The 22,529-nt window shown below is 45.5% G+C and overlaps 3 protein-coding genes across 3 annotated transcripts; all 3 read left to right on the top strand.

Annotated features, from left to right (window-relative positions):
- Positions 1 to 3,084: 3,084 nt before the first annotated feature.
- Positions 3,085 to 8,927, top strand: LOC143338094 (drebrin-like protein B). The gene is made up of 15 exons (XM_076758259.1): positions 3,085 to 3,413; positions 3,541 to 3,596; positions 4,191 to 4,303; positions 4,506 to 4,580; positions 4,885 to 5,025; positions 5,110 to 5,187; positions 5,298 to 5,449; positions 5,533 to 5,587; positions 6,401 to 6,466; positions 6,724 to 6,835; positions 6,915 to 7,127; positions 7,815 to 7,883; positions 8,251 to 8,345; positions 8,447 to 8,516; positions 8,639 to 8,927. Exons 1-15 carry the CDS (start codon positions 3,331 to 3,333, stop codon positions 8,773 to 8,775), a joined length of 1,515 nt encoding a protein of 504 aa, XP_076614374.1. The 5' UTR covers positions 3,085 to 3,330; the 3' UTR covers positions 8,776 to 8,927.
- Positions 8,928 to 9,116: 189 nt separating this feature from the next.
- LOC143338010 (cytochrome c oxidase subunit 5B, mitochondrial-like) lies at positions 9,117 to 10,956 on the top strand. Its single transcript, XM_076758085.1, has 4 exons — positions 9,117 to 9,235; positions 10,034 to 10,104; positions 10,271 to 10,370; positions 10,592 to 10,956. Exons 1-4 carry the CDS (start codon positions 9,139 to 9,141, stop codon positions 10,702 to 10,704), a joined length of 381 nt encoding a protein of 126 aa, XP_076614200.1. The 5' UTR covers positions 9,117 to 9,138; the 3' UTR covers positions 10,705 to 10,956.
- Positions 10,957 to 13,763: 2,807 nt separating this feature from the next.
- Positions 13,764 to 20,155, top strand: LOC143338009 (cytochrome c oxidase subunit 5B, mitochondrial-like). Its single transcript, XM_076758084.1, has 4 exons — positions 13,764 to 13,894; positions 15,685 to 15,755; positions 18,674 to 18,773; positions 19,702 to 20,155. The coding sequence occupies exons 1-4, from the start codon at positions 13,798 to 13,800 to the stop codon at positions 19,812 to 19,814; spliced, it is 381 nt and encodes a 126-aa protein (XP_076614199.1). The 5' UTR covers positions 13,764 to 13,797; the 3' UTR covers positions 19,815 to 20,155.
- Positions 20,156 to 22,529: the final 2,374 nt, after the last annotated feature.

The raw sequence follows: 22,529 nt of genomic DNA, 5'->3' as shown, positions 1-22,529 counted from the left end.
AAGTCAACGCTCCGTCCTCGCCGAGCCAAAATGTCACCTGTGTGTTGGAAACATGTCAGAGGACAAATATCAGCAGGGACACTGAAGGAATAATGACATTTAGCTCCAGGCTGCGGGGCCACATGGTCCTCAAAACATACATCACTGTCATGGCTGTGGTAGGTTTGGTCTCCAGTAGATGAATGTAAGACTGTACGATGTGGACTGAAGTGATGGACAGTGGACCTGAAGACACAGGACCTTCACAGATTGTCCTGCACACCTGAAGGCAGCGTAAGGTCCCTGAACGCTCCGTGTTAGCACGACACTTCAACACACAGAAGAAATAAAGCTGCTCCTTTAAAACACAATGTTCTGTGTGTTTTAAGGAACTTCGCTTCACACTTACAACCAAAAGACGAGTACTTTCCCGCGGAGCCAAAGAGGAAGTGCAGCCAGTAAAAATAAAATGCTTGTAATACTTCATGTGATAAACTCCCATTTTAGAAAGGTGTGCAGCCTCCATGTGAAACCCAGCCAATGTGCACAGCTTAAAAAGAAGAGGCTGACAAGGTAAAAACACAGGAAACATGACAGCCTGTATCCTTCAAAATAAAAGCCTGTGATGTCCTTTTCATTTTAGATCAACTTCACTGCAGAAACACTCGCTGACTCATCAAACCGACAGCCGTCAATAAGCTACTGGCAGAGTGTGTGTGTGTGTGTGTGTGTGTGTGTGTGTGTGTGTGTGTGTGTGTGTGTGTGTGTTTACAGCTTAAAGCTCATTACAGCGCAGAAACAGAGGAAATGAGTCTATCAAAGCCAAACTCTCCCTGTTTAAACACACACGCCTCCCAGGGCGAGAGCTGCTCTTCATCTCCAAACTCCTCCATCGACACAAACACCCTCCAGGCCTGAAACTAACAAAGTACTTTTACTCAACTACTGCACATATTCCACATTCCAGAGGGGAAAACTGCATCGTTGTATCTATTTGACACTTAAAGTTAGGACAAAGCTGACACATCCTTATAACACATGATGCAGTACTATGAGTCTGACTTTTGCCTGTAATGGAGTATTTTCATGTTGTAGTATTTGTACTTTCACTGAAGCAAAGGATGTGGGTGATGCTCGTCCTCTGGACTTTGGGTCACGTGATGCAGGAGCCTCTGGCTCTGTGTCACTGGGGTCAGATGTTGGTGAGATGGTTGAGGAGTGAGCTCATCGGCAGCTGGAGGAGACAGCTGCTCTGCGTCTGCACCTGGAGCTCCACCACCTCCACAACACCATCCAATCACGTGTGACGGAGGGGCTGCTTGACTGTTCCAGCTCTGGAGGTCTTTAGGATTAGAAATCTGTGTTTTTAGATTGTCTGTGGTGACAGATGATGAAGATTGTGGTTACAGTGAAGACACTCTGATCCAGGGCTTCTTCCTCTTCTCCACATTAAACGTGTTTCCTCGAGAAATCAAACGTTTCAGGATGAAGGTTTGTTTCAGGTCAGCTCAAACCTCATCTGCCAATCAGTGCATGAGGTGGGCGTGAACGTTCGGCTGTCTGCGTGTGTTTGCACACACACACACACACACACACACACACGCTCCTCTATCTGCTCCTGCTGCAGCTGAGGAGGAGCAGAGGTGTGAAGGGGAATGTTAATGGGACCTGTGACAGCCCCAGCAGATAAGAAAGGAGACGCAGGAAGAGGGATGGGGGGGGGGCAAAGTGAGGCGGGGGAGGAGGCGGGAGGCGGAGGTGGGGGGAGGACAGGCGGGGGAGGGAGCTTAGCCCCAGGGGACAATTTGCTCTTGAGCTTCAGTCCATCAATCACCCATTCATTACTAACAGGACCATCAGCCCGCCTCACACACTGAGGGGAGTGTGTGTGTGTGTGTGTGTGTGTGCGCGCGCGCATGTGTGTTTAAATTCATGTTTATTTCATTCAGTTTATTGATGTTTACTGTTTTTGGATGGAACTTGTGCTGCTGGCCAGAAAACAACACAATGAAAAGAGTTCGGTGAGTTTGGATCTGTGTGGAAGCAGCGTAGGATCATGGGAGTTGTAGTCTTCACTGTTAAACAAGGAACGAGAGGTGTGGCATCAGACTGTGTGTGAGCTGGACATGAGTCACACACACACACACACACACACACACACACACACACACACACACACACACACAGGCTGGATGTTAACCTGCTGTCCAGGATCAGCTGAAGTGTCTCAGTGTCTCTCTGTGAGGTCCAGAGAGACACTGAGACACTTCAGTTTCAGCATCGGTGAAAGCTCTGCTTCCCCCGTTTGTCCTTTTTGTCCCTGCTGGTTGAAGTATTTAATATGTCTTATGTTGAAACTCCCTCTAGTGGTGAGGTACATGTACCACAGGTGTGTGGAACCTGATTAAAGCTCATATTCATAAACAGCTTTTCCACTGGAGAGCGTCTGAAGTGGAGACCCTGAACATGAATGAAGGAATATTTTCACCGTTTTGAAACGTCTTCTTCTCCTCTCTAAAAGTCGTGTTATGAGTGAAGATGTTCATCAGGTAAACACCAGGGTCAGTTTACAGATGTTTCACTGCACGTGTGATAAAAAGTTTGAAGTCTTCATCGTCTCAGGGGGAGCTGTGTGTCCTCCAATGACGTCACTCGAGTCAGCGTCGGAGACTGAGACAAATCTGCTGATGTGGAGTAAAAGAAGCCAGCTGACCGGACATCTGCAGATCAGCTCTGCTGCGGTGCATTGTGGGTTAATGAAGAAGGTGATTGATTTTGATGCTTTTTAGCTTAGCTTAGCTTAGCTTAGCTTAAAGACTGGAAGCAAAAATACAAAAGCTCTGTTTGAAGAATTCTTCTGTCCTGAGGTGGATGCTGCACTCGTTCCTCCTCTGTGTCATCATCACAAATAGATCACACCCTGTTTCTGGCATCCAGGTCACACGCGCACACGCGCACGCACACGCGCACGCACTCACTGTTTCACAGCCTTGCTCAGTGTAGAGGAATAGCTTGAGTAAATGTGTGTCTTGTCGTTCAGACACACTCATGCGCTCATGCTCATGGATGAATGAGCGTCAGTCACAGGTTCACAGGTGTGTAACTTGTGCAAGAATGTGGCTCATCAGGTTTCCGTCTTGTCCCCCGACCGGTTCGACACACTGAGCTGCTCTGGAAATGCGAATAAACCAGAGCGGTTCTGCTGTGGTCGAGCGGAGGTGCGAGCTCCAGGATCGCCGTCTGACCTCAGCGGAGGCCTCTCAGAGCGCAGCGGCAGCAGCTCTTCGGAGCTCGGTGTGTGCTGGATCACTGGCAGCCTGTCTGAACCGTGGATGAAGAAACTGGAGGAGAATGGCCGTGAACCTGAGTAAGAACGGTGCTGCGCTCATGGCCGCTTATAAAGAAGTGGTGGACGGCAAGTCGGACACAAACTGGTGAGCTGTCTCTGTCTCACTCTGTCTCACTCTGTCTCTGAGACACATTTCACTTCCTGTGATGATCTGTCAGAAGAGGCACGTGCACTAATAACACTCTGGGTTTGTAACCTGTGTGTGTCTTCAGGGTGCTGTTCACTTATGAAGGCAACAGCAATGACATTCGCCTGGCAGGAAAAGGAGGTAACATCTACCACTACTGTAGTATCAGCAGTAAAAGTACACTAATACTGCGCAGTAAAACATCTCCTGTGTCTGATCTCTGATTCTGTGACTTCATCAGTTTGTTCAGACTGAAGCTTCAGTGTCAGAGCAGCGTGTTACTGTTGGAGCTGCTGCAGGTGGAGCTACTTTAAATACCTCATATACTGTGAGCTAGATTAGGTCAGCAGGGGCCAAACCTAGGGCCCGGGCCCCTCCAAAGGGTCGCCAGATAAATCTGAGGGGTCATCAGATAATCTGTCTCTTTTCCTGCTGATTTTACATCTGCAGTTTTTACCCATGTGAGAAGGTTAGAGGTGAAACTGAGAACAACTCAGAGACTCCTCCACAAGATGGAGAAACAATGGAAGCACAGTAATCTGAGTAAATATACTCAGTTACTTTCACCTAATTACACTGAGTTTTGATAAGAGTGAATTTAGTCTTGATTTCACAGCGTGACGGACCTGAAAAATACAAGTTAACAAAACTTTCTGACTGATGTGAATGAGATCACAACCATCAGGACTCACCTGACTGACGTGTGTGTGTGTGTGTGTGTGTGTGTGTGTGGAGATGGTGGGTTAGAGGAGATGGTGGAGGATCTGAACAGTGGAAAGGTGATGTACGCTTTCTGTCGTGTCCAGGACCCCAACTCTGGTCTGCCCAAATATGTCCTCATAAACTGGGTGAGACACACACACACACACACACACACACACACACACACACACACATGTTTGTACTTCTATGATTGTCTGAAAGTGAGGTGACACTTTAACCTCTGGAACTGATCTCAGGACATCTTTATTTATTTGTATGTTTGTCTTTCCTGTGTGTGTTCATGTATACACACACACACACACACACACACACACACACACACCACAGACAGGTGAAGGTGTGAAGGACTCTCGAAAAGGCTTGTGTGCAAACCACGTGAGCTCCATGGGCAACTTTCTGAAGGTGAGTGTGTTCGTCTGTTGATGAGCTGCTGCTGTGTTGTTCGCTCTTCATCTTCATCTTCATCATTTCTTATTCCAGCTGTAATCAGCAGGTCTGTGAGGCAGCTACTCTTTGAGCTAAATGCTAACACCAGCATGCTATCATGCTAACAGTGACAATGCTAACATGCTGATGTTTACCATGTTCGCCATCTTAGCTTAGCCTGTTAGCATGCTAACAGTATCACATCAGCAGTGAACACAAAGTCCAGCTGGGGCTGATGTGTGGGACGCACTGATTGGCTCTGACACGTCTGTGATCGCAGGGAGCCCATGTGACCATCAACGCTCGGGGAGAGGATGACGTGGAACCAGACGCCATCCTGGACAAAGTGGCCAAAGCGTCCGGGGCCAACTTCAATTTTCACAAACAAACAGAATACAGAGACGCACCCAGAGGCCCCGTGGTGAGGGGACACACACGAGCGACGACGCTGTAAAGTGTGTGCTTGACCATCATTCACTAATGACAACTTCCTCTGGTGTAACAGGGTTCTGTGTATCGGAAAACCAACGCCGTGGAGGAAATTCAGCTCACCAAAAAGGACGAGTTCTGGGTCCAAGCGCAGGTTTGTCTTCATCTTCATCCCGAGTATCTGAGTACACAGCCGGAGTATCTGAGTACACAGCCGGAGTATCTGTCGTTCTGTTTGGTGTAAAAATACTCTGTCTTCCTCAGATGGATGAAGAAGTTCGTCGACGGGAGGAGAGCAGACGGTTGGAGCAGGAGAGACAGACGATGGAGAGGGAGAGGAGGGAGATGGACGAGAAGCAGGCGAAGGAGAGGGAGAGGAGGACGAAGGAGCGAGCTCAGCAGATTGAACAGGAGAAGTACGTCAAACACACACACAACACACACACACACACAGAATCAAAGCCTCTGATTGGTGCTTTCTGTGTTCATGGCGTTTCAGGATGTATCAGAAGCAGAGAGAAGAAGAGCAAAGAGAGAGAGAGCAGCGGCGGCTGGTGAGGACGCCTCAGAGAACGTTTCCTCATTAACGGATGGTCTGGGCTCGGTATTTGTCGTAGCGATGAGGTTGTGTCCTGATGATCAGACAGGTGTGGGTGAGATACTGATCTCTGATGTAGGCAGGTGTGTGAGCCTGCAGAGCTCCAAAGGTGATCACAGGAACCAAGAACTGGACCCTGAAGCTGATGAGAACCAGGACCGAAGCTGCATGCGGCCTCGTTCCCCAAAACCTTCTTTATGTTGGTTACGTTTATTCTCAACCAATCACAGCGTGCGTCTATCACAGCCTGTGTGATGTCATCGAGAAGAAAGTGCCAGGGACCAACTTCCAGGAACAAGAACGTCTTCATCTGGACGCCGTGACGTCCCGACAGACGAACGGGTCAGAAGTTTGTTGTCTTCTCTCGTGTTGGTGACGCTGACCAATAGGAGCACAGAGCCTCTTCACCTGTAAACAAGGTGAAGTGATGGAGGAATGTTGATGCTGCGAGTTGGAGCTGTGACACAGAGGTCGATTCTTCTTCAGCCCTCATCACACACACCGCTCCAGGCGCCATGTTTGTTTACATTCTTGTTCCTGGAAGTCGGTCAGTAGCTCCTCCTTCCTGGTGACATCACACAGGTGGTGAAAGATGATGAGCTCTGATTGGTCGGGGTCCAGCGTGTCATGAGAGGCTGACTCTAACTCAGTGACCGTTTGAACAGACATAAATAAACGTTTCCATCTCAGTTTGAGACACGTCCAGACTGAAGGTGGACGACTGTGTCTTCAGGTCCAAATCTAAAATAAACATCATGTGTCTGTTTAGAACCAGGAAGAAAACACAAACAAGACGAAGGGCATCGGCTCGGCCGTGTCGGTGCAGACAGCGAACGTGAGTAAGACTGAAACACGTACATGAATGAATGAATGGATGAATGAAAGAATCAAAAACATCTTAAAAACGTCATGTTTTTAACGTGTGGCGTTTCAAAGTGTGACGAGCTGCTGCTCAGACGTGTTGGTCCTCATTCTGTTTGTAGGTTGGGTCTAATTAAAGCAGCTGTTGATTATTGTTTTTTTATCTTGAACCAGGAAGTAGTCAGGCTGAACTGCTCTAATGTCCCTTTAATCTCTCGCCGTCTTTCTCAGGAGGCCAAACTGCTGATTTCTCAGAGGTCCTTTAATCCCAGAGACGTGTTCAAGCAGAGGGAGCAGAGCTTCGAGGCCAACGGCCGACCGCCTCCGGCTGCATCCAGACCAGGTAAACAGCACGAATCCAGCGTGAGCAGCACCTGAAGAAGAAACACGATGATTCATCACGTTCATGTTTCCGCCCTCAGGGAAGCTGCAGAGTCCGTTTCTGTCTCAGAAATCCTTTGAGAGAGAAACGCAGGAGCAGCCTGAGTATCGTCCAGCTGCAGCCCCGCCCCCGCTCTCACCCGTCTCACCTGCCTCACCTGTGTTACCGGCCTCACCTGTGCTGTCTCACTCACCTGCTGCAGCTGTCTCCCCTACACCACCAGAGACAGCAGGCTCACCTGTTCAAGCTGCAGGTGAGACAGCGCTGAATGAATGTTTGGTGTAGATGTCCGTTAGTTACACATAGAATATTTATTATCTTTGTTATATATTTTGTGTTTGTTTGTTTTTTAATTCTAATATCTTATATTTTGTTGTACTGTATCATGTAAATGTCATATTACCATATTTCAGCTCATATTTTATATCTCATACTGTGTTATGTTCACGTTACACACTTTTATTACATTAAATATCATATTTTTATATTAACACAGACACAAACTGAGTATTATCACTTGATGATGATGATTTTGGTTTTATTTTTATTTTGGTGTCATTACTCTTACATGTACTTTGTACACTATGCTGTTATTGATCACACCTCTGTACTGCAGTATTACTGGTACTTTGTGTGTTTGTACTGCTTGTCTTTTAATTTGGAGTTTAATATTTTGTGTTTAGTTCTTATTTTTATTTCATATGTCTGATTTTTTTCTTACTTCTCTCTGTGTATACGCACTCATTTCTGTCTGACTCCACTGCTCATCTCGTCTGTCATTGACATCCAGGTAGCTGCAGTCTACAGTACTATTTATTATGGGATGGAGAAAAGTCACGATTCACAGATGTTCAGTGTGGTATCAGTACTTTTACTGTAGTAAAGGATCTGAATACTTCAGTGTGAGTACCCAGACTCTGTGTTTCTGTCGCTGACTCAGACGCCGCTTACACTGAAGAGGAGGAGTGGTCCGATGAGTTTGATGATGAAGCAGATGAAGCTGCTCCAGGTATGACACACTAATAATATTAATGATGTGTTCAACATCTGATCTGCTGCAGCAGTGGTGGGACGTGAACTGCAGTAATTAGAGTAAACTGAACATTTCTATTTTCAGAATGTTTCCAAACCAAAAAATCAGTCGATTCATGGAGAAAACGACACGAAGCACATTTTTCTGATTATCGTTACGTACTAAATGACATTTTGATTGCAGGACTTTTGACTATTCCAGAGTATTTTACAGTGTTGTATTAGTACTTTTACTAGAGTAAAGGATGTGAATACTCCTGGAAAACAAAGAACGCCCCAAAGAGGAATTACTTTACCTTTAGTGATGATATTTGTGATGCACTGATGGACCAACGTGTCTGCAGAGGAAAGTCCAGCTCAGGATGATGTTTACGAGGCACCACAGCCCGCCGTGATGGAGGAGGACCTGTATGAAGATGTTCACCAGCACAGCTCCGCTGTGAGTCCACGCCGCTGTTGTTGAATCGAAGCGTTTGATTCACTTCCTGAAAGGCAAAGACGCATTTCTTCTTCTTCATTTCTTTTTCTGTCTGTGTTTAGGATGAAGACCACGGTACAGAGCCCAGTGGACAGAGCCTCTCTGCCAGAGCTCTGTATGACTACCAGGCTGGTATGTACACACACACACACACACACGCACACACGCACACACACACACACACACACACACACACACACACACAGTATATGTTGTACATGTATTATTGTCTCACCGTCACGTCTCCTCCACAGCGGACGACACTGAGATCACCTTTGACCCTGACGACATTATAACGGGGATCGAGATGGTGGATGAGGGTTGGTGGAGAGGTTACGGCCCTGACGGACATTATGGGATGTTCCCCGCCAACTATGTGGAGCTCCTGTAGCTGTCATTACTCAGCTCATGTTTGAAAAGCCCTGTCTCTTGTCTCTTACATCAATCTGTTTGTCTCTGTCTTGTTAAAGGTTTGTCTCTCATTGTTTACCATCGCTGCATTAATAGACTGTTGTAAAAATCCCAATAAACATGTCATTCCTCTGGTAGTGTGAGTGTGTGCAACATTATTAATACTATTATTTTGATAACTTGAGATGAACATCAAACAATTAGTAACAATATTTTCCACTTATCAGTTATATAATAAAATATCGGTTAAAAAAAACAGTGTCAAGATTTCATTTTAATGAAATTCTCTGTTAATGTGACGTCATATCCCCGCGACTAACCACCACACACCGAGGAAGGAGAAATGGCTGCAAGGTTACTGCTGCGCTCGGCTTTCAGAGCCGCGACAACGTGCCGGGCTGCCCCGGTCCCTGCTCTGACCCGCGGCATGGCGGCTGGAGGTGAGGACGAACCCAACACCGAGTCCTAAATCCCAAGAGACGGAGGGAATATGATATAAAAGAGCGGGACAGATAACCACAGACAGCGGAAGACCGTTTGCCCCCGTGATAATCAGACCAAACTTCGTTTAAAAATCTGGGAATTTAATTAGAACTCATGTGTCATCTGAACTGTACAGCTCATGAAACAAGGACATGTCAACCATAGAATTAGGCCGAAATTTCCTTCAGTTCGGCACACTAATAATACAGTGGACTATTTTATATTTAAAACTGATTATCTCTTTATATGTGATGAATTTAGCTGCTCAAATATGACACAATTTCCATCAACATTCAGTTTCCTCATCTGCGAAGACGCTCGGTGCATCTGATGGCAGCTGGACGATGTGTCTGAAACTGTATTAATAAGAATATCCAATGATATTGTTCCTAACTTCCTAGTAATACCTTTCTTAACTAAAATGAACGTGTAATTGATGTGTAATTTGGTGCTAGTTAATAAAGACAGTGGTCAACTGGTACACTTCCACTTAATTCCATTTTCTTGCTGCTAAATGTGAAAAAAGTGAAATTTGTCTACAGGTAGACATTCAGTTCAAACAATTAATAGTAAAATGTTTCCAATAATCAATGAATGTTTTCTTGGGTTTAAATTGCTAAAGAAATAAATCTTTTCATGAACATTAGCACCAAGTCACATTAACTTTTTCCAGGAAACGTCTTTAGAAAATTATTTGAAATTTATTCAGATATTGTGGAGCCATAAAATCAATAAATCATTTGGTCCTTCGTCAGGGATTCCCTCTGATGAGGAACAGGCCACAGGACTGGAGAAGGTCATCATGTCGGCCATGAAGGATGGAACGGTAAGAGCATTGATCCAACTAGCGTTTGTCTGTGGTCTGTTGTCCTTTGTACCTGTCAGTCAATCAATCAGTCAATCAACAACCGGATCAATAAGTGAACGGTTAATGAACGGGTCACATTTGTAACGATTACTCAGTAATGATAGTAAACCTTCCTCTCCGACAGGATCCCTACAGCATGATGAAGCCAAGGGACTTCGCTGGCTCCAAGACGGACCCCCACCTCGTTCCCTCCGTCACAAACAAGAGGATTGTGGGATGTCTCTGTGAGTTACCTGTGAAATGACATAAACACCTGGTTAGATCAGAGAGATCGTCTTTGTCCGTCATGCTCCCTGAGGATGAACATTATACCTGCTGAACGTGTTAGCATTGACCTCACAGAGCTGCTAGCACGGCTGCAGCATTATGGAAGTGTAGTCCTTCAACTCTGTCATGTGACTCTGCTGACGGCTGGCTCTAACCTGCTCTGACTTCCTGTCTGCAGGTGAAGAAGACAACACGGCCGTGGTTTGGTTCTGGCTTCACGAGGGCGAGCCCCAGCGCTGCCCGTCCTGCGGCTCCCACTACAAACTGGTGGCCCATGACCTCCCCCACTAACTCCTACACACCTCTGTCAGAAGTTAATTTACCTTTTTGGTTCTGTCTACTTCCTGGTCTTAAGTTATGAGTCGGTGTCTGATTGGTCTGTGACTTGACCTCATCAGTCTTTGCTTTACGTGTTACACAGGGATCAGATTTAGTTTGGGACACAACTCTTCAACATTTCCAGTTTACGTTCACACCTGTACTGTACGACGTTACACTCGCTCCACTTCCTCTCCTGTTGAACCAATAAAGATTCTGAACTCCTGTTTGTGGATGTCTTTCACTCTTTGGACCTTTTTCTCCCAGACATTTTGGCAGCGTTGTTCTGTGTGGTTAGCCTCGTGTTTTCAGGTGTAGTTTGAGCTGTAGCTGCATGAGGAAGAAGCTGTTCAACTGTGTTTGGATGATGGCGTGTGAGAGCTGAAAGATCTTTAACTTGCACAATGGGAAAACCTTGTGGAGGCTTTTACACTTAGTTGCCAGTTTATTAGGTACACTTATAATCAGGGTTCTAAATTAACTTTTTTGATCAGCAGCCAATGTGGCTGGTGACCTTCTAAAGTTACCAGCCAATCAGAATTTCCACTAGCCAAATTTTTTCCCGGTGAAAATAAGAGAGATTATGAGTGCCACTGAATGCATTTGATCATTTTTGAAAAATGCACAGAAAGTACAACACATGAAACAAAATATACACAGAAAGTGCAAACATTTAATTTATACAAATAAAAAATGCTGTCAGATTTATTATTTTATAAAAGACATTTTTCCAGTAAGTATTTAGTATCATTACATTCCTAATAAAATGTATTTTTCCTTTCAACTTAAAGTGTTCCTGCTTTCCTTCTTTAATAAGAAATACATATAAGTAACAGCCATGACTTAAACACTTGCAAAAAAATTGCATTGGTAATAAATTGATATATGTTTGTACAACTAGAAAACACAAATAGTGCAGCAGTCAGTATTGCAGACTCCTTCGGCTCTCCTGATGACTTCGGGCACTCTCATGGTCCTTTACTGCCTCGACTTTAAAATTATTAGTCCCCACCACAAAATTATTCGTCTTGTTTTTTTCTTTCGTGTACATGCGGCAATCGCTACAAAACATGACGGCATTTTCGTGATCAAACACAAGTCATTCACGACCTGTCAGCCATTTAGCGTTAAACTTTCTTTTCTTCGTTTCGCACGCTTTGTCGACATTCTCATCCCCTGCCTCCTTCCTCTTCTCCCCCCAGACGTCTGTCCCAACCACGCATTTAGTTTAACTTTACTTTTTACTTTTAGCTAGCTCAGTCTCCTATTACACGCCGCCGTTCATTCTTCTTCTTCTTCTTTGTGTTTCCGTGGTTTCTCGCGCCGGTTGCACTACAAACTATAGTGTGCCTGCGCACAGCCAATGGGCGTCTTGTACGTCATCACGTAGCATTACGACCGTGTTCATGGGAAATGTAGGACGGACTGTCCGGGAGACAAATGACCAAGAACTGTAGAGCGGCTCTGACTGACATGATTGCCTAATGCATTACCGGCCAAATTGGCTAGTAAGTTTTTATTTACACCCGCCAATATGAATTTTAACCCGCATTTGGCGGGTTGGCGGGTGTTAATTTAGAACCCTGCTTATAATACATCTGAATCAGGATCAACTTTATTGCCCAAGTATATGTTGACATACAATGCAAGGACAAAGTTTCTCTCAATGAACAAAGCTAAAAGTAAACAGTGTGAGTACACTGAGAGCCACGAGGAACAGGTGTCAAGCTGTGGCGGTTCTGGGGAGGGGCCAACAGGGGCCAGTGCCCCTGTAGCACTGATTCTGGACCACCCTGTGGCCCCCCCTCCGAACGTAGATTATACAGTAGCGCCGAGTCGCCGACGTCGAAGGTGGAACTAAAGTGCATGGCTTAACATTCTAGTCGGACCCTTTAGTGCGCTGCACCACTGAAAAAAAATGAGCGCGAACATGTGAAGCAGTCCGAAGATTACCACAACGACGAACGATCTTACACTGTCAAGGTAAGACTTCTGGTAAAGAAATGTTGTTTGCTAACTTTATGAATTATAATAGCATCCTGCCAGAACACCAGGTGTTAATGTCATCTTAAGGTGATTGTATGGTTCTAGCGAACGTTAGTTACTATCCTTAACGTACGTTATCACAACACAAAACCAAGCAAGCCCGCAACAGTAGGGTTGCTGAAGTGTAATTCCTCTTAATTGCTTTTTGTCTGTAGTGAAAAATGAAGAGAAAAAAGGACATTACGTCCTATTTCTACACGAAAAAGACACAAAATGATGCAGACATTGAGACAGAGCCAGATGATGGTGGTGAGAGAGCTGAAGAGGAGCAAGTTGAGAGCGCCAGAGAGGGAGAGTCAGAGGACATGGGAGACACTGATTTTCAGAGAGAGGGCACAGAGCAGCAAAGAGAGACAGATGAAGATCCTGAGGGTGAGGAAGCTGAGACTGAGATACAGGCGGAGTGTGAGACACAGACAGAGAATATTTGTGCATCTACAAGCACTGGACCATCAGGTATGTGATGTTGAAAAGAACACTATATGTTTTGTGTGTAACTTTTTTTTTTATATCCCTTTTTATTTTAATGTTTATTTAACAGGAACAATATATAAGACATTGCCTTTTAAAATTGGGAAAAATCAGCACTTAATTCAGTAATACTGTGACTATTATACTGTTTTTCATCGTCACTGTAACGTTATGACTGCAATGGTTTAACAAGTTTTATGAAAATAAAAAGTCAAATAAGATTTCGAATCTTTGTCTTTTTTGCTGCGGGTTTAATGTGCCCCTCTATCAAAACCCCTGGCCCCAGCCAGGCCCCCTCAGTGAAATTGGTCTAGAACCGCCACTGGTGTCAAGTCTTTTTAATCGACTTACCCAATAAAACTGATCCTGAGTTCAATATTTTGTCTACTGTCCTTTATATAAATTTAGTGCACAGAATATTTCTAAATTAAATATCAACTTAAACAGACTTTCTCCAGCCTTAAAACGACAGTCAAACCCAGCGACGCAGCTATAAACTCAAACGTCATCAGCGTGCGACCAGATTCAGCTGACAGGAAAGAAGAAGAAATGGCTGCAAGGTTATTGCTCCGCTCGGCTTTTAGAGCCGCAACTACCTGCCGGGCTGCCCCGGTCCGTGCTCTGACCCGCGGCATGGCGGCTGGAGGTGAGGTTGAAATTAGCAACGAGCTTTCAAGTCTGAAAGACCGCTGAAATATATTTTCAAAAGGTAGTTAAGCCGCGGCGAGCTGAGCCGGAAGACCTCCGGACAAGCTAGCTGTTTAGCATTAGCGGTGTTAGCAGTGCTGCTCTGTTAGCTCCGAGAGGTCAAACGTGACTTTCAGTAAATACAAAGTCACTGTTGCCTACAAATGCATTTTGGTAACGTGTGTTTGTTTCTAATGAATAGTGAAAAGTGTAGGAGCGTGTGCAGTTTTTCAAACATTACTTTTAACTGATATTGACCAAAACACGGAAACCTTAGCCTGTTAGCTCAGTGTCTCTGAACGGACGCTGTACCCTACCGATTCCCTGATTGTCTACCCCAACGCGGGACTATCCCCGGTCGGCACTCTCCCGCTAGCCAGACTATCGAGCCCACCGACATATAACGGAGCTAGTTATCTTTTTTTATGTTAGTTTTTTGTTACGTACAAGTGTATTTGACATATAATTAGTGACATATTGTTTCAAATACACCTACAGTATGACCATTAGCCTATGAATTGACTTTGTCGTTACGTTTTAACAAGTGGTGGATAAATCCTCTTTCCGTTTCCGTTAACAACATTGCTAACTTGTACCGCAGAGCTAACGAAAACTCCGGACCATTCTATAACTCCCGACCATTTATGCGTGTAGATTCTATAACTCCCGACAATTTATGCGTGTAGAAAAGAGCGAACAACAACTCCGGACTAGCAAACCAGTCCTATTACTGGCCAAGAACGTCCTGTTACTGGCATTACTGCCGCTTCGACTGGCATACTCCGCCGTCGTTTTATCCAGTAGTGTTATTCTTACTGGAGTGGTGTTAAGAAATAATACGTGTGCCAATACATAATATATGCTATAAATGACACGAATACGTGAAATATAATCAGGGGGCAGTGTATATATATGATAATACGTGAAATATAATCCGGCGGGATAGATCGTCTAAACCACCTGGGGCTACGCGTCCGTGAGCGAACTCAGTTGGGAGTCTCCGTCTATCTACCTACCCTACGTAGTCACAGCTAACTAGTTCACATAACTTAGCCATGCGAATAACTAGTACAGTCATGGAAATCAGGTTAGTTAACTTGAGCCATAGGCCACAGTAGTAGAATGAACATGCTTACCCAAAGCAACAGTAAGTTAGTATTTATGGTATCGTATTGCTAATCAGTTAGCTGGCTAGCTTGTTAGCAAGTTAGCTGTTCTCCCCTCAGATCAGAAACTCATGTCGTTAATGAATTTTCCACAGTGAGTGTGTTTACACTGGTGTCCAGCTTATGATCAGGTTTAAGGTGTATTCTGGTTGTTGGACATGTAAACATCATGTCCTGTTGTCAGACATGTGGGTGAGCTAGCTGGAGCACCGTGAAACACACAGGGACACTGCGGCGTGTAAACACCTGATCCAGCCTGATGACGAAGTCAGGACACAGACTGTACACAGATCAGGAACCTGGATCCTGTCAGAACCACGTACACAGGGACATGAAGAATCTGGGTTCTCACAGTCCATGTAAACAGTATATCCTGAATATGACCAAAAACAGGATTCTACTGTAATATGCACATTCACCAAGTCAGTGTTTACAAATCTTTGTGGACTACGTGATTAATATAAAACAGAAGAAGAAGAACAGATGAATGAAAATCAAAGAACGTTAAAGCAAGGTTGTGAAATGAAACTCCTCGTTTGTTGCCTTTGCCTCTTTTGTCAGACATGTTTTAACTTGTTTTCAGGGATTCCCTCTGATGAGGAACAAGCCACCGGAATGGAGAAGGTCATCATGACGGCCTTGAAGGACGGAGCGGTAAGATCACTGATCCAGTCTGGTTCAGAGCGAAGGCAAACCATGTTTCACGTGTCGACAGGGCTCGGCTCTAACAGTTACCGGGTGTCCGTCAAGGTCAGCTGGGTTGATTGTTGATCTGTGAAGAGCTGAAAAGGGCTGCGCTGCTGTTACTTGGGAGATTGACAAGTTAAGTGAAACACTTCAGATTCAAACTCTGAAGTATCTGACAACACAAACCACAAAGACCTCTGTTAGTCACTCAAAGTATAAGCTGATGCCTGGGAACCACTTTAAAGTGAACGGTGAGCGAGGGCTGGGCGATAAAACGATAACGATATGTCTCGCGATAGACACGTAATCAATATCAATAAAAATGCGTTCGATAAAACATTTGATAATAAGCAAGGTTGGTTGCATGAACAAAGGCACTCGCTCTCTGGTAACCTAGCAACGTAGGGAGTGATCACTGATAACTGGGAGTGACACGCTAACAGCCAATCATGTAACAGTATCACGTTCGGTTGCGCCATCATGTTGCCTCGTGTTTGATTCTTCGCGAGGAGCGAGATGAGAAATAGAAAGTGAGCGCTGCAGCGAGCGAAGACATTGTCGATAAAACAGGGAACGTCAGCTCGTCAGTGTGGCAGTTTTTTGGATTTTGTAAGTCGGACCGTAGTCAGACCAATGTGGTCGGTAAAGTACGTAAGAGCGTCGTCCCCACAAGACCGTTTAATACCACAAACTGTTTAACCACCTTCGCCGCGCTCACCCTTCAGAGCGCAGCGTATTCGCCAACGTCCAACAACATCCGTACCGCAGCACCACACAAGCAGCAGACCGCCATGCAGAGGTGCTCTGCTTCAGCGCCTTATGACCAATCATCTAAAAGGCACAAAGACATAACGGAGGCAGTGGTATCACATAGATAAAGACGTGCTCCGCTGAGCTCTGTGGAGAAGACAGCTTATAAAAATCTCTTACATGTGCTTGACCTCAATGTTATATCTGACCAAAAGTACTTTTCTGAGACTGTCATTTGTTTTCTGTGTTACAGATGTAAAGTCGACCTCAGTTTATTTTAATTTCTCCTATGTTTATAAAACATTGCACATATTTAAAAACACTTTATTCTCCAGAAGATGAATCAGCTTGTGAACGTCCTGTCACTAAACCTGCAGAAAAACGTTCTCAGGTTTCTCTGTGTTTACATTTTTACACTTTGCACTATTTTGTTAGACTTTATTAAGCATTTGTTACGTATTCTTTATTTTTGCACCTTAATGTTTAGATATAATTGTTGAGTGTTCATTGTGATTTTAGACTTTTATTGACAGTTATTATGTGAGTGTTTTCCATGCTTGTGTTGACATTTCCTTTCCTTTCTGCCTTGATATCTGAGGGGATTATAATCAGAGGAAGGTTAAATTTAAAATGAAAATGTTTAAATTTCATGTATTTATCTCCTGCTCCTTGTTTTAAATAGGTCATAAAAATATCAATAATTATCGATATCGACTGGTATAAAACACTGATATTGTGATACAGTTTTCAGCCATATCGCCCAGCCCTACGCTGAGCCGCGTTTGGATGTCGATGAACACCTGCTCCCACATGAAGTCTGGGGTAAATAGAAATGAGGTGACGAGTCGTTTGGGTTTACTGCCTTATCACACGTGAACACACCTGAACGACTCCGCTGATAACTGTACGAGTTCGACCACATACGCTTCAGCTCACGAGACGATCACAGCCTGAACGTCGATCAATACGTCCACGCGACTGTCGCTGTGAGCCAGATATGCTGCAGGAGGTGGACGTACGGCCATGTTGATCATCAGAATCTCTTGCTCCTCCGTCCTCCAGCTCAGAGATTTCACACAAGCTTTCTTGTAATTAGTCTTCTAGGAGATAAGAAATATCCAAAGCTGGTAAATTGTTCCTCTGGAGTTGGTTATCTTCTCCCAGCAGCTGTGCTGTGGGACAAACTGGGAAATTAACTTCACTTATCTCAGCCTGGAAAACTTAACACACCAAATGTCTGTTTTCTGCCGAGAAGTCCCTGAACGCTCCGAGTAACGAGCATCGACGGTCACAGATGGACCCCTGTCTGTCTGTCTGTCTGTCTGTCTGTCTGTCTGTCCGTCCATCAGTCCGTCTGTCTGTCTGTCTGTCCGTCCATCAGTCCGTCTGTCTGTCCGTCCATCTGTCCGTCTGTCTCTCTGTCCGTCCATCAGTCCGTCTGTCTGTCCGTCCGTCCATCTGTCCGTCTGTCTGTCTGTCTGTCTGTCCGTCTGTCTCTCTGTCCATCCGTCTGTCTGTCTGTCTGTCTGTCTGTCTGTCCGTCCGTCCATCTGTCTGTCTGTCTGTCTGTCCGTCTTTCTGTCCGTCTGTCTGTCTCTCTCTGTCTGGCTGTCTGTCCATCTGTCTGTCTGTCTCTCTGTCTGTCTGTCTCTCTCTCTCTCTCTCTCTCTCTCTCTCTCTCTGTCTGTCTGTCTGTCCGTCTCTCTGTCCGTCCGTCTTTCTGTCTGTCTCTCTCTGTCTGGCTGTCTGTCTGTCTGTCTGTCTCTCTCTCTCTCTCTCTCTCTCTCTCTCTCTCTCTGTCTGTCCGTCTCTCTGTCCGTCCGTCTTTCTGTCTGTCTGTCTCTCTGTCTGTCTCTCTGTTTGTTCCACTGTTTAAATTAGAAGTTTTCCTTGTTTTAATAGAGAAGGCTCTGAACTGAACTGGATTAAAGAGAAGTGCACGTTGACACTGTGTCTTATTTGCATAATGGTGACTTGAAGTAGAAGTACTCAGTAGCAGTACATGGTAGCGTTGTGAGTATCCTGTGCGTCGTTCAGCGTTCCTCCTGAGTTCTGACTCAGATGAGGTTTTACTTCATTGTGGTGTTGTGGACACAGACTGTCAGCTCACCTGACCTGACCTTCCTCTCCTGCAGGATCCCTACAACATGATGAAGCCGAGGGACTACGCCGGCTCCAAGACGGACCCCCACCTCGTCCCGTCCGTCACAAACAAAAGGATTGTGGGATGTCTCTGTGAGTTATCTGTCTGAAGTCCTAAACATTGTCTGAGTGACTGGATGAGTGACTTTACTGCAGAGGCTGTTGAATTGAATCCAAAGCTTAAATTCGGCCTGTGTTTGAGGTGGATCCAGTCTTCCTTTGCTGGGATCAGATGTGAGATGCTGACGTGATGAGATGCACGTCTTCAGACTGTAGCAGGCATTTATTTTTAGAGGCAAAGCATCAGTGAAGAACATTCACAGGAGGAGAATTCAACCTGAAACAGACTGATGAGGAGCTGAAGCTCAAAGGAGCAAACTCCCCCTCAGCCCTCGAACATCAGTCAAAACCAGTGAAGTCTTCATGTTTCAGTTAGTCACAGTCACTGTATGTGGGAGGCGGAGCTGGATGGTTCCCATGGAGACGCTCGGGGAAGCGGGACGTTACCCAGACGTGCGTCTGCCCAGCCAGCTGTCAGTCTTCATCACGTCTTTTCTCTGGTAGAAACACGCTGTAAGAAAACACGTCTGATTGTTTAAGCGAAGGTCCGCTCACTCGCCCACGCAGCCGCCAGCGTCCCTCTGCTTTGACTGACGTCTGGACTGAAGTACGATCACAGTTCAGGGTTTCTTCTTCACCGCCTTCTGGACCTCGGAGCAGTAATGAGCTCCTGACTGAGGCCGGTGGTCCACCGGGGGGCGGCAGAGAGCCCGTCCCTCACTGACTGATCAGACGTGTATTTTTCAGTTTCACTGTAGAGAAGACTTCGGTGATGAAGACGAGCTGCTGGTTAGGGTTAACTCCTGCCGAGGAGCGGCATGTGGTCGCTTCCTGAACCGTTTCCATGAGAAGAGTCCAGGACCGTCTCGCACACGGTGGACGAGACGTCCCACACCGATGTGAATCCTTCTTAACGTCTTTTAGAGTTTCTCCTCTCAGCTGTCTGAATTCCTGTCTGCAGGTGAAGAAGACAACACGGCCGTGGTTTGGTTCTGGCTTCACGAGGGCGAGCCCCAGCGCTGCCCGTCCTGCGGCGCCCACTACAAACTGGTGGCCCATGAGCTCCCCCACTAACCTCCAGAGACCTGTCGTCACAGACGTGTGTGTCTGTTAGTATTCCTCTTAACCTTCAGGAGACAGCACCGTCTTCATCCTCCTCTCCAGGAAGTTAATTTAACTTTTTGGTTCTGTCTACTTCCTGGTCTTAAGTTATGAGTCGGTGTCTGATTGGTCTGTGACTTGACCTCCGTGCTGACCTCATCAGTCTTTGCTTTACATGTTACACAGGGATCAGATTTGGTTCGGGACACAACTCTTCAACATTTCCAGTTTACGTTCACACCTGTACTGTACGACGTTACACTCGCTCCGCCTCCTGCTGTTCAACCAATAAACTCCGTCATGGATGAGCTTCACTCGTCTGTTTGTTTTTTCCAGGAGGTTGAATTCAGCCAACATGAAAAACGTTTTAATCTCATACGTGTATTCAGATGTATGAAAGGGGATTAAAAGATTGAATTTTTATTAGCTCAGATGGAAACAAAGGAAACTTGAACATGAATTTCTGCCTCTAGAGGACGAAGAACAGGAGTCACGTTAACACGTCACACACTGACGATGCAGAGAAAGAAGTTAAATGTTAATAAAATCACTTTCAGCTTTCTTGACTTTAAAACAGGGATAAAATATTTATGACCAATAATATTTAATTACATGAAAACATGATGTTCTTCTGTGATCTGTTTTCAGTAACCTTCAGTCTGCCTCCAGGGGGCGCCACTTATGAACATGTCAATGTGCTGCTGTGTGCTGCTCAGTGTGTCACTGACTACACACCTGTACTACACACCTGTACTACACACCTGTACTACACATCCTTTACTGCAGTAAAAGTACTAATATCACACAGTAAAATAGGTAGAAGTCCTACATTGAACATAAATAATCATTGAAATGTACTTGATGCATTGAAGTAAAAGTACTGCAGTGCAGTAAAGTTTCCCCTGTGTCTGCTGTGATTCGATTTGATGATTCTTTTCATTCTGGATCGATCTGCTGATCATTTTCTCCGTCGATCGATGATCGATTGATGGATTGATCGATTGCTTTGGAAACGTTGTGAAAACAGAACTGTGGTCACAGCGATGATCTTAATCCGTGAAGTAAGTCGAAGCTGAAGCAGATGAATGTAGTGAAGCAGAAGCAGAAAGTGGCCTGAAGTGGAAATACTGCAGTACAAGTACTTCCAATTTGTTGTTGAGTAAATGTACTTTCTTACGTCTCATGTGACGGCTGTAAACACAGGATCCAGACGAGCCTTTAATTCTGCTTTTATTGTTTAATTAGCAACAACACCAACGAAGAAGAAAAAGACATTTTATGTGGATTCCTTTGTTCTGATTCTCTGTCATCAGGTAGCAGCTAGCCGCGCGTGTTAGCATCAGTTAGCTTGTAGCAGCGCTGAAGGACAGGAGCACAAATAAGATGACAGACGGCTCAGCTGCTGGTGCGGCCGTGAAAACGTACTTATACACACAGGCTGATCCCAGGCCAGCGAGACGACTGACGCACGTGACCAGCGACTCAGACTCTACTAAAACCTCCACCCAGCGCTGATCCCTGTGACCTTTACACACCGACTGCAGCTCATTGTTCTGTCAACACCTTTTATTCACAGCAGACGTGGATAACACACACGCACACACACACACACACACACGCACACGCCGCCCTTTCACCCTCATTCTTACATAATGTGTTCCTGGATTTGTTTTATCTGGATTTTCTGGCACAAAGTCGACACTTTGCTCAGAGTGAAACCGTCAATCAGTCGTCATGTATTGAATCCTGGAGGAGACTCATTGATCAGATCTGATCTTTCTTGTCAGTCACAGGTGATCTGTAAGTGTTTTTTCCTGTAAAATACCTTCACAGCAGGCAGAGTGCTTCAGCCCTCAGCTTTTATCAGGTCAGCCTGGAGATTTCAGCCGCTCTGCTCGAAGATCCTCAGCGCTCGCTCACATGAAAACCGACAAATAAATGTTAATGAATGAAAAAAGACCCCGCCCCCTTTCACACCTTCACACACCTGACCAATCACGAGCCAGGTGATCCAAAGGTAGAGCAAATTTTAACCAAAGTTCAAGAGAATCAGCAGATTCAATCAATGCCTTTTCATCCGCTGCTGTCAGCATGTGAATATGAGGAGATGGTTCAGATGAGCAGCAGGTGGCGCTAATGCTCCGGTCAGGTGCTGTTAAAGTGTAGAAGGGGGGGGGGTTCAAACTTCAGCTGACGTGTACTGATGAAGCCATTGTTTGTCGCCGTCACTCATCACTCATTAGTGACAGCAGCCTCTCTGCCTCTCTTCAGCAGCTCTCCTCCCACCTCTCTGCTCCTCTCAAGCCTCCCTCGTCTTCATCATCGTCCTCCTCGTCTCCTGCTCTCGCCTCGGCTGTCAGTCAGTCGTCGTCGGTGGACTCGCTTGGCGTGACGGAGGTCTTGTGGCGCGCGTGGCGAGCTTTAAGGCCGGTACATTACCTTTGCTCTCTTCACCTGGTGGTGTGATTTCCGACCTTTAACGTGTTCCTGAAGGAAGCGTCTTTCTTCCTTTTCACAGCGTTTCTGCCAGCTTTGATGCGTCCACGTGGGAAGAATATTCCCAGATTTTGGATTTTCTCACCTTTCTGTCGCTTCTCGTGCACAACGACCCACGAAAATCCTCATTTAAGACGAGCTGTCAGCACAAAGGACAACTAGAACACGTCTGGCGATCAGGAAATGACACAA

This window comes from Chaetodon auriga, chromosome 19 (genome assembly GCF_051107435.1).
Source record: "Chaetodon auriga isolate fChaAug3 chromosome 19, fChaAug3.hap1, whole genome shotgun sequence".
Taxonomy (NCBI): domain Eukaryota; kingdom Metazoa; phylum Chordata; class Actinopteri; order Chaetodontiformes; family Chaetodontidae; genus Chaetodon; species Chaetodon auriga.
This window is presented reverse-complemented; position numbering and strand designations above follow the sequence as displayed.

Bases quoted from the DNA above. Each gene is read 5' to 3' on its own strand.
- LOC143338094 (XM_076758259.1), top strand. From the start codon at position 3,331: ATGGCCGTGAACCTGAGTAAGAACGGTGCTGCGCTCATGGCCGCTTAT. The intron at 5,188-5,297 runs GTTTGTCTTCAT...TGTCTTCCTCAG, and splicing joins AGTTCTGGGTCCAAGCGCAG to ATGGATGAAGAAGTTCGTCG. The intron at 6,836-6,914 runs GTAAACAGCACG...TTCCGCCCTCAG, and splicing joins TCCGGCTGCATCCAGACCAG to GGAAGCTGCAGAGTCCGTTT.
- LOC143338009 (XM_076758084.1), top strand. From the start codon at position 13,798: ATGGCTGCAAGGTTATTGCTCCGCTCGGCTTTTAGAGCCGCAACTACC. The intron at 13,895-15,684 runs GTGAGGTTGAAA...ACTTGTTTTCAG, and splicing joins CCGCGGCATGGCGGCTGGAG to GGATTCCCTCTGATGAGGAA. The intron at 15,756-18,673 runs GTAAGATCACTG...CCTCTCCTGCAG, and splicing joins CGGCCTTGAAGGACGGAGCG to GATCCCTACAACATGATGAA.
- LOC143338010 (XM_076758085.1), top strand. From the start codon at position 9,139: ATGGCTGCAAGGTTACTGCTGCGCTCGGCTTTCAGAGCCGCGACAACG. The intron at 9,236-10,033 runs GTGAGGACGAAC...GTCCTTCGTCAG, and splicing joins CCGCGGCATGGCGGCTGGAG to GGATTCCCTCTGATGAGGAA. The intron at 10,105-10,270 runs GTAAGAGCATTG...CCTCTCCGACAG, and splicing joins CGGCCATGAAGGATGGAACG to GATCCCTACAGCATGATGAA.